The sequence below is a fragment of the Betta splendens genome, chromosome 4, assembly GCF_900634795.4.
Source record: "Betta splendens chromosome 4, fBetSpl5.4, whole genome shotgun sequence".
NCBI lineage: Eukaryota > Metazoa > Chordata > Actinopteri > Anabantiformes > Osphronemidae > Betta > Betta splendens.
In genome coordinates, this window is record NC_040884.2 from 21,468,251 (window position 1) to 21,478,307 (window position 10,057).

General features: G+C 35.1%; 1 protein-coding gene and 1 long non-coding RNA gene across 3 annotated transcripts; both read right to left on the bottom strand.

Moving 5' to 3' along the window:
* Positions 1–765: 765 nt before the first annotated feature.
* On the bottom strand, positions 766–4,547 carry LOC114853845 (uncharacterized). Its single transcript, XR_003785663.3, has 4 exons — positions 4,425–4,547; positions 3,721–3,758; positions 2,913–2,947; positions 766–1,490 (listed from the first exon to the last, which is right to left on the bottom strand). It is a non-coding gene; the product is annotated as an uncharacterized LOC114853845 (long non-coding RNA).
* Positions 4,548–5,901: 1,354 nt separating this feature from the next.
* LOC114853844 (uncharacterized) lies at positions 5,902–9,390 on the bottom strand. 2 transcript variants are annotated; one of them, XM_029147669.3, is made up of 8 exons: positions 8,963–9,390; positions 8,803–8,847; positions 7,616–7,681; positions 7,248–7,468; positions 6,888–7,026; positions 6,598–6,810; positions 6,243–6,465; positions 5,980–6,155 (listed from the first exon to the last, which is right to left on the bottom strand). In XM_029147669.3, coding segments are annotated over exons 3-8 (864 nt in total). In that variant the 5' UTR covers positions 8,803–8,847; positions 8,963–9,390; the 3' UTR covers positions 5,980–6,153. The 2 variants fall into 2 exon arrangements, with proteins under 2 accessions (XP_055364187.1, XP_029003502.1); XM_055508212.1 differs by having other exon boundaries at positions 5,902–6,465.
* Between the last annotated feature and the right edge of the window lie 667 nt (positions 9,391–10,057).

The following is a 10,057-nucleotide window of genomic DNA, read 5'->3' on the forward strand; positions in this document are numbered from 1 at the left end:
TCATTAGCAAAGCGTACTGCACATCTGTCAACAAACAGCTGAGTCCTGCCTGTAGGTCTAAGAAGGAACTTGAAGATCCATCCAAAGGTTCTCTCAGTCTGCCGTACGTGGCAAGTCGCTTGGTCACTTTGTACACATGTTGTCGTGCAGATACTCTTGTGGGCAGTTCATCAACACACAAGTGATTGCTTTTAGGGAACCTTTTTGTGGTTTTCTTGTACATTGCATTACCACTATCCAGAACATGGTCAAGATCTGCACTGGTAACGTGTTCATTCTCATGAAGGAAGGCAAGAAAAATAAGAGAGTTACAGGTACACTGGCTGTTTCTGGTATACCCATATTTAATAGCAGCTTGACTGCGAGATGCAAGCACACATATGGGATCCTGACCTGACTCACCTACATAGTCAACATGAGATGGGCCTGCTACGCACAAAAACTCCTCTTCATTCTCATGGTCATGTGACATCTGTGGTAAAACATCAGCTTGGCTGTGACTTTGCTTGTCAGCAATGGCATCAGCATGGCACACACTGCTCTCCTTGACGCTGCTACTGACTTCTCCAGATAGATCCAGGTTTCTCCACCTTACCTTAGCAGACTGTGATCTCTTCGATTTTCTTGGCATGTTGCAAATGCTTTGATGTTCAGATACTTAGACAACGTGTTTCAAAACAGTTTTTTTTTCTACTTTTTTGGATACAACACAGTAAATACAATGTGATTTGCTATTATAATAGATTATCGAATGGAAACAATCAATGGTTTTATCAAGCGTTTATGAAAATATATTTGATAGTACACAACTTTACAAATTTAAATTTTTTATTTGCAGTTCAGTGCATGACTAAAGGATAATGGCAGAATAAATTAAACAAATGTTATATCTTGAACAGGTAGGTTCTCAACAATTTATATTACTTAAAACAAACGCTGTGAAGTATTATAGGTATTTACTATTTATAGTGAAATATCTCAATGTGCAAATATATCACTTATGTGCAATAAATAGAAGCAATCCAAATAGCTGATATTTAACTTAAAAAATCAAGAGACTTCTTTCAACTTCCTCAATCCACAATATCAACTGTAAAGGCTTCACAGGGACTCACGTCCCTGATCCACAATTTCAAACTGTAAAGGCTTCACAGGGACTCGCGTCCCCGATCCACAATTTCAAACTGTAAAGGCTTCACAAGGACTCACGTCCCTGATCCACAGATTCTTAAGTCTGGTGCCTTACAGGGCGCACTTCCCTGACAGGCGAAAAGTCTGGGACCTCACAGGGCGCACTTCCCTGATTGGCGAAAAGTCTAGGGCTTCACAGGGCGCACTTCCCCGATCAGCTGAAAGAGTCTGGTGCCTCACAGAGTGCCTTCCCCTGTTTGGCAACTGCAGCCAAGTCAGTTGAAATTCAGTCCTTACAGTCGTTATTTAGTCACATATAACAATACAAATGACAAACAGGAGGAGACAGAGCATTTGTACTAAAATATACATAAAAACAAGAGTAGGTGTAGTAGTAGTAGTAGTAGTAGTAGTAGTAGTAGTAGTAGTAGTAGTAGTTGTTGTTGTCATTGTTGTAAAAGAAAATTGTTGGACAAAAAAAAATCCCAGGACAGGAATTAAAACACCCAACCTGCAAAGTAAAAAAAAAAAATGTTAAAAATGAATTATAAAATTGAAAGTGTGATCATGTACAAGTTAATTCATTACATTATTCGCCTTACTTATAATATGTCTTACTACAGATTACCATTTGCCTCATCTATCAAGATATCTGTGGTGTTACAATGTAAATCTTTATTTAATGAAGACATTTTTTGGCTACATACACTGTGGTGCTATTGTGTTGAAGCATCTCTATTTAAAAAGCAAACAAAAAAAGCCAACTTAACTGTTCAAGTGGGCTTTTAAAAAAATTATTAAAACAAAAGCTTTTGGAATAAAGCTTAGCATTATTTTGTACCTCTGAATGAGCAAAGAACATTAGTAACACTCCCAGTAATTGTGGACTTACCATGAAAAACCAGGGTAGTTGAGGGGGAGTTAACACAATTTCCCCACAGACAAAGCCATGGGAACAAAAAGAGAAAAACAATGAATTAGCTTTTTGTGTTCAATTAAACAGGACAATTATATGAAATTGTTTTTTTTTCCTTTTTTTAGTTACTAACTTTTTTAGTTTTCCATGAAAAAAATCTATTAATTTATAATACTAACGAATAACACTTAAACAATGTTTCCTGTATATCTAATGGCTGCATGAAGCTTTGTTTGCATAATCGTCAATGCCACACTTTCTTTTACCTCTCACCCCTTTACTGACCACCTGGTTGATGCACCACATATGACATAGTAGGGTTCAGCGCATATCTTACTGAGGTCAATATAAAGCATGCCAATTTTAGTTTTAGTCTGTATCTGCCTCAAAGTGCAGAGAGTTCCACATTTTCCAAAATTCTCTCTGACACTTGGGACAATGGCAGAAGGAGTGGCATTTTGAAAGAGTGAGTGTGGCCACAATTTTCAGGCTTTACATAAACATAAAATTCACATCTGTTGCTCAGTAAAGCCTTAATTATTATTATTATTATTATTATTATTGATCCCACATTGAAGTAATTATTCTCTGGATTTTAACCCATCCTCTGAAGGAGCAGTGGATTACCAGTGCGGCGCCCGGGGAGCTAGTGCGAAAGTCTTACTCAAGGACACACTAGGTGCTATGGTGAGCTTGAATCTGGAACCTTCCGCTTCCCAGGTCAACATTCTATCAACTGAGCCACCAAGACTAGTCCACCAAGTGTACACTACTTTTTAGGATAGTAAGGGTCCAGATGCTTCAATGATTGAAAAATGTAGTTGTCCCCCCCAACTAAAGCCTAGTGGCTGTTGTACATACTTACCAACAAAGTGTAGATTCAACACAAATCTTCAAAGCCTAAGAAGTACAAAGAGAGTTTATAAGACAAACAGCTCATAATAAAAAAAAGGTATATATCTCAGTGTCAAGTAAAGAAAAATCCTCATATTGTCAATATGTACGCTAACAGTAGAGACTGTGTCAACGTAGATCAACGTAATCTTTCACATACAGAGCAGTCTTGTAAATAGTCTTGGAAACATCTGTTTTTTTCTTTCATTAACATATCAATAGGAGCAGCATACTTCTGTTTCTCAATGTGTACCTAGGTTCACCACTAGGGTTAGTAGTCAAAGCATAATCATATGCTTATGTAAAAAAAATTATATAAAATATAAAAACATCATTATTTTCACTGCATGATGATTTATTTCAAGATAATGATCATCATTGTCACATGTGACCATAAATCCTTTATACTCACTCACTGCATGCAGTTTTGGACACTTTTTTTAACTTTTACTAGTTTACTGTACTGTGCATGTGAATTGCAGATACATTACATCTTTAATTCTGTATAAAATGAGGTGTGATAGTTGTAGATATGTTTTTATTTCTCCTGTTTCCTATTTCTTTGTGACAGCACTGGCAAATGAATTTCCTCATTGTGGGATGAAAAAGGTTTATCTTACTGTATAACATAACTGTCACTTATAGTTATTCAAAATTGTACACTACTTTTTGGGGTAGTAAGAAACCAGTTGCCTCGAGGACACATTATTTGAACAAGAAAAAAATTAAGATTTTTTTTTTCCTTTCACTATCACCTAGTGGCTGTTGTGCAATCTTACCCACAAAGTGTAGATTCAACTGCAGTTCTTTTCCGAGCCTAAGAAGTACAAATAGAGAAATCAGTGTGCAATTCATAATAAGGGTATAAACCTTATTGCCAAGTAGAGCAAAAATCCCATGCACAAACGTTCACTTTAGACCACTATATTTTGTGTTATGTTTTCGGTATTTTGGATACCGAAAAATGTGTAACAAGTTAATCTTTCACATACACGACAGTCTTGTACATAACATCTTCTAACACTTTCATCAACATTGACAAAACTTAGCAATAGTATTATTTCGCCAAAATGTCAGCATATTGCTGTTCCTAGGTTGACGTCATCAGCCAAAGCTCAGTCACGATTGCAACGGACAAACCGTCCTTAACGTCGACTGTTCTACAAACGTCTTTTTGTTTCTACATTTTCCTGCGACCAAAAAAACAGCCAAACATGTAATTCGCGTCAATCACTGCACGTCATGTTAGTTGTACTGTTGCATTTTAACCCAATGCTAACGCTAACGTGTTAGCTAATAATATATGATAATATTATATATGATTGTTTATAGCTAATGAAAAAGCCACTGAATAATAACTATCAGTTACGTCACATTTTCTCTACTTAGCAAGCCCTTCTACACTACAATTATTTTATAAACAGTACATTTTGCGTGTTAAACTTGTAAAAACTGAGAGCAGACGGCAAACGAGGAAACTTACCTAGCGAAATCCAGAGCAAGGTGTAACGGAAGCCGACGACTAACAGTACGTAATGTGGCATTTAAGTGCACTCGAAAATGTTAACTTTATATTAAACGGTAAAAGCGAACCATCACAATAATTATAATGTAAAATATATTTAGAAATATAGTGACATGTCATTCAAATTTTTGATTTATATTAAACATACTTTAGCAGTAATATACAAAAATACATTATTTTTTGCCATCCTAATGTAATGTTTTTCTTTAAATTGCATTACTTCATTAATGCAGGGAAAAACGACTGTTTTGAAAGTCATTCCTCGTTCTTTTTCTCAAATTGTTCCCGATGCGAATTTTTCACAGGTAATTGCCAATAGAATTATTAACAATCTTTCTTCAGTGCTAATAAATAAAACATTTAAACTGTCAGAGACACATCTATTATCTTTAACAGTGATGGCCACTCAAGGTGAAACGGGCAGACAAAAAACATGACGAGAAGCTGGGCAGTTTTCTTCAGTTTCAGTTTTTCCAGCTGGTGGCGTTGCTGCTGTTCTTAAAACAGGCAAACGCAACAAATGTTTTTAAATTTCCTAAAAAAAACAACTAGATGACACTAAGTGAAACAATTCAAGTGCTTGAAAATAATTTTTTTACTGAGTAAATATATTTTACAGTATGTTGTCCTAATGAAGAGCATTTCTGTCAAACTAATTAAAACATAATTTAAAAAAAAATCTTCTCTTAGGGTCAAAATTGAACATTTACACCTCTTTATATTTTAGAATAAGTATGATTGTGAAGAACACATGAAGGGTATGGATCAAGTTAAGACAACTTGTCTCTTACTGCTATAAGAGAAATGTTCCTTTAATATAAATATTCTATTGGGGGATAGCAGAATGTATTATCATTATCCTTCATTAATTCATATTCCACACCTTGTGTTGTCCTCTTTCACATCCATCTTCTGTTCCACTTTCCATTGATCCCCACTTCATGTCACAATATTTATTGTGTACAAATTCCACAGATGACTTTTATCAGTAACATGTACCGTAAATACCTTCCTTCTTACCCTCATAAGTACAAGATTGTCTTCAGTGTTCCTGTAGTATAATATGTTCTTATCTACTTTGCATGTGCTCAGCTTGATGAACACTTGTGGCCTGTAAATATTAGGCAGTGCATTGTAACCATATTTTACAATATTTTAATTTTATTGTTATTATTGTTATTATCATTATTTATATTTCAGTAGTTTTGGTACCTCATCATCGTGTTGTTCCTTGGTGCTACAGTTAGAAGTAAGCGATTGGGCACACAAAATTATTTTCTCACACCATATTATACCTATATTATGCTTGTTCTTGTTTTCCTTTCCATCATCTTCATCTTTGTTGCACCGTCTTCTTCCCATCAGGAGTCACCACAGCAAATCATCTGTTTCCACCTAATTCTATCCTGGGCATCTTCTACTGTCTCTACTGGCCTTGTTTAGATAATGTGGTCCACTTGCATACTACTTCACTCTGGTATGTTGTTGTATGTAACTTTACTTTACGTAATAATGAAACTGATAATTTACAAGAAAAGTACTTTATTTATACAATTCAGAAAAAGACAGAAAAAATGTAAAGTGTGCGTCTGTGTGTGTCATGCATGCATGTATGTGTATATATAATATGTTTGAAGATTTGCAGAACATGAACAGGTACAGGTGTAGGTGGATGGCAGGTCTTCCTTTCTGAAGAAATCATAAAATGGGTTCATATGACTAACAACAATCAATGTATTTTACTAAACTATATTAAATTTTTTTAAAAAGACTTACATTCTTCTGATCCAGGCAGTCCATTGACTCGGAACACCTCCCCTTCTTTCATAAACACATGTACTGAAAAGGGGAGGTGTTTCGATAACTCAAGGATTTCTCCATTCCACACTTCCTTGGGAATGGAAACCTCTTTTCCCATTTCGGTGACCAGGAGCAGACAACCGTTTTCTTCCCCTAGCCCTTTCACCTCTACCTGCACCTGTTCTTCATTGTCAGCCACCTGAAGATAGAAGGTAAAAAATGTACAGTATGGGTTACCGACACTGGATTTAAATGAGGGAGAAGTAAATAAGAGAAGTACATACATTCAGTTTTCAAAACAAAGATCAAACCTTTTAAGAAAGCAACTTACAGTTATCCTGGTGTGAACAGTGGAGCAGCATTTTCTGCCGTATGATAAATAATCCTTCATACGGAGGTGGGTGAATGTATAATGCCTGTTCAGCTCAGGTATTTCGAGAGCACACTCCCTCCACATAGCAAGTTGGACCTCTTCTCCCATGGAACTACTTATTGTGATCTCCCGCAATGGCACATTGTCCCCTCTACACATGATTTGGCTCAACTACAAATTGACAAAAAGTATTTTTTTAAATAGCATTAGTAGCACAATGTATTTTATGATTAGGTCTAGATACTTACTTTTACAATTTTTCCACTTAGCGAAAACAGCTCTGGGGCTGAATTAGCGAGGTCCTCTACAGCCACCAGAGGTGAGATGGGGAACAACATGGCTTCCCCCTGTTGTATTTGGTCCTGTGGCACTTCTATTTTGCTCGACCTGCACCAACAGAAAGAGTGTTGACCAAAATAGACTGTGTTGAATATTTCATAAAATAATAAGGCTGAGAGAGAGAGAGAGAGAGAGAGAGAGAGAGAGAGAGAGAGATAAAGACAGAGAGGGAGAGAGAGAGAGAGAGAGCTGCAAAACTAAATTAATTAAAACAATTCAATTCTCAGCACAAAATATATTGATATGTTCACCACAAATAGCTTACTTACAGGAAAATTTTGCTGTCTCTCAAGAAATTGAGAAAGCCAGAGTCCGTAACCCGGCAGTTTTTAATGATGTAGCTTTCTCCTTTTTTTATCTTTTCAAGGTTTCCCTTGCTAGTGCCCACTGCAGAGGTCCTAAGCAGCCGTTTGCCATCCCAAAAGATGGCATTGGTCTGATGCTGGCTGCAAGTGGCCTCTGGTGTGGGCAGGAACCTAAACCTTAAAGCCTAGAGACCAAAGTTACAAGTCAGACTAATCTAATGTAACACTTCTTCATAGAATCCAATTTTATGGTAAAGTTTGAGTTTGACTGTAAATATATAATTCTTAATTTAATTAAACTGTATTTACTAAGTAAAATATTAAAATGTTACCTTGACTGATTCTTTGATAGACACACAAGCCACATGGATCATTGCAGGCTGGTCTCTGGAAGACATCTATGAAATCAGTAACAAAGACGACAATATTTATTATGCAAAAATATTATCTTGCAAATGATAATTATATTTTTGACACATCTCAGCCTGCTGTTTTAGACATCAATAAAAGTAAAATAAATAAAATAGTTAATTTTATTATTATAATTTTTCAGATGGCAGATGAGGACGCCAGTTTATAAACTGAAGTTACTATGATGGACTGGCGACTTGTTCCGACCTACAACACTTCTCGCCCGAGACTTCAGCACCACTCGACCACACGAGGATTAAGCAAAGTAGCTAATAGTACAGAAACTGGTTACCGGATTGAATAGCGTCTCACAGATTATGTTGGTCGGTCACATAGGCATAAATGGTCAACTCGTTTCTCATTTTAGTTACTGTGTAAACGACAAACTTCATATAACTTTAATCAACGTCACTGCTAAGTTTGCTAATGACAAAAATATTACAAATATATTCAGAGCTGCTACATAGTACAGTAACTAATAGTTAATGGTTAAATAGAAAGTAATGACGTCACACTGATTACGATAGCCGTTCACAGCCTCAAACGATTAATTCATCATCCAAGATTAGTTATTGTATATTCAGACAGTTATTCTCCTGACTGTAAACGACAAACTTCATATAAACGTCACTGCTAAATTGCTAATGACAAAAATATTACAAATATATTTACATAGTGACACAGTAGCTAATTAGTAGCTAAATAGTACAGTAGCTACAGTTAACCGTTAAATAGAAATTAATGGCGTCTCACAGATTACGCTAACCATTGACAGCCCTAAACGATTAATTCATTATCCAAGATCAGTTATTGTATATTTTGGGATTTTTTTCTCTTGACTGTAAACGCCAAACTTCATATCAACGTCACTGCTAATTTGCTAAAGGCAATAATACAAATCTATTTAGAGCTGCACAGTCGCTAAATAGTAACGGTTAACAGTTGACGGTTGAATAAATGCGTTGAATATTGTCTCTAGCCAGTAAAATACTCCTTATTATCACTATAACAAATACCACCAAATAAAAAAACTAAAAGCCATTGCTTACACTATAAATTAGTATGTATATTTAACAAGCAATTTAGTGAACTATGTCTGTTGACGTACCGTAAAATATTGGCGTATACTGTGTCTTTTGAATAGAAGATGGATCTAGAACATTCACCAAAGGAAGACCAGGGAAATAATAAAATAACTATCAAAATATTGTTTATAATGTTTTCCATGTTGAATATGATTTTTTTACCGTAAACGTTAACACACTCACCTCACAACTGAAGACAAATGACGGTTTCCTCTGCCGCTGCCCAGTATTTTACTTCATGAGTGATTTAGGTGCACTCGGGAATTGTAGAGTCAAACATACTTAAAATAATTTTTTTTTTTACATGAGACTTACATAAGAACAACAAACCCTCAGAATTTTTGTCAGATCTTTTATTTTTCATCTTAAGCTTTAAATATATATATATTTATATTTTTTTTTTCTCCCTTCTCACCCCACGTGGGTGGTCTCATCCACTTTCCAAGCTCGGGTCCTCTACCAGAGGCCAGGAAGCTTGAGGGTTCTGCGCAGTATCCTTGCTGTTCCTAGGACTGCACTTTTCTGGACTGAGATGTCGGATGTTATTCCAGGGATCTGTTGTAGCCACTCCTCCAGTTTGGGGGTCACTGCCCCCAGTTTATATATATACATTATACATACATTTATATATATATATATTATATATATATATATATATATATATATATATATATATATATATATTATATATATATATATTATATATATATATATCTATATATATATCTATATATATATATCTCTCTATATCTATCTTCATATATATACTATATATCTATATAAATGTATATATATATTATATATAAATGTATATATATATATATATCTATATATATACACTACACACACACACACACACACACACACACACACACACACACACACATATATATATATATATATATATATATATATATATAATTAACACTAATCAAAAACTACTTCTTAATTCAATAGTGGACAATCGACACCCATTTAAACAAATTTTTATGTCCTAGTTATTAACAGTATAAAACCAAATTATTTAGATAAAAATTGTTTCATTCTAAAAATGACACAAAAGATATTTTTTTTATAAATGGTGGCACAATGAGGAGAAACAAACTAAAGCTACTTCCCCAACTCCTCCAGCTGTGACAGAGGCAGATTTTGTCATCTGTCCTTGCCTTCACCAAAACTACTATAGCTGTATGTATGCCTAGGTGAGGGAAATATGCTTCTTAAGAGCACAAAACACTCAGAACAGGAACAGAGCGAAGGGGTAAAGAGGTACTGCAT

What these genes read in the sequence shown, in the direction of transcription:
- LOC114853844 (XM_055508212.1), bottom strand. Translation starts at nt 7,681, where the DNA reads ATGTCTTCCAGAGACCAGCCTGCAATGATCCATGTGGCTTGTGTGTCT. An exon ending in CTATCAAAGAATCAGTCAAG is followed by an intron (nt 7,469 to 7,615) that starts GTAACATTTTAA and finishes TTTGGTCTCTAG; the next exon opens with GCTTTAAGGTTTAGGTTCCT. An exon ending in CTGTTCACACCAGGATAACT is followed by an intron (nt 6,466 to 6,597) that starts GTAAGTTGCTTT and finishes TTCTATCTTCAG; the next exon opens with GTGGCTGACAATGAAGAACA.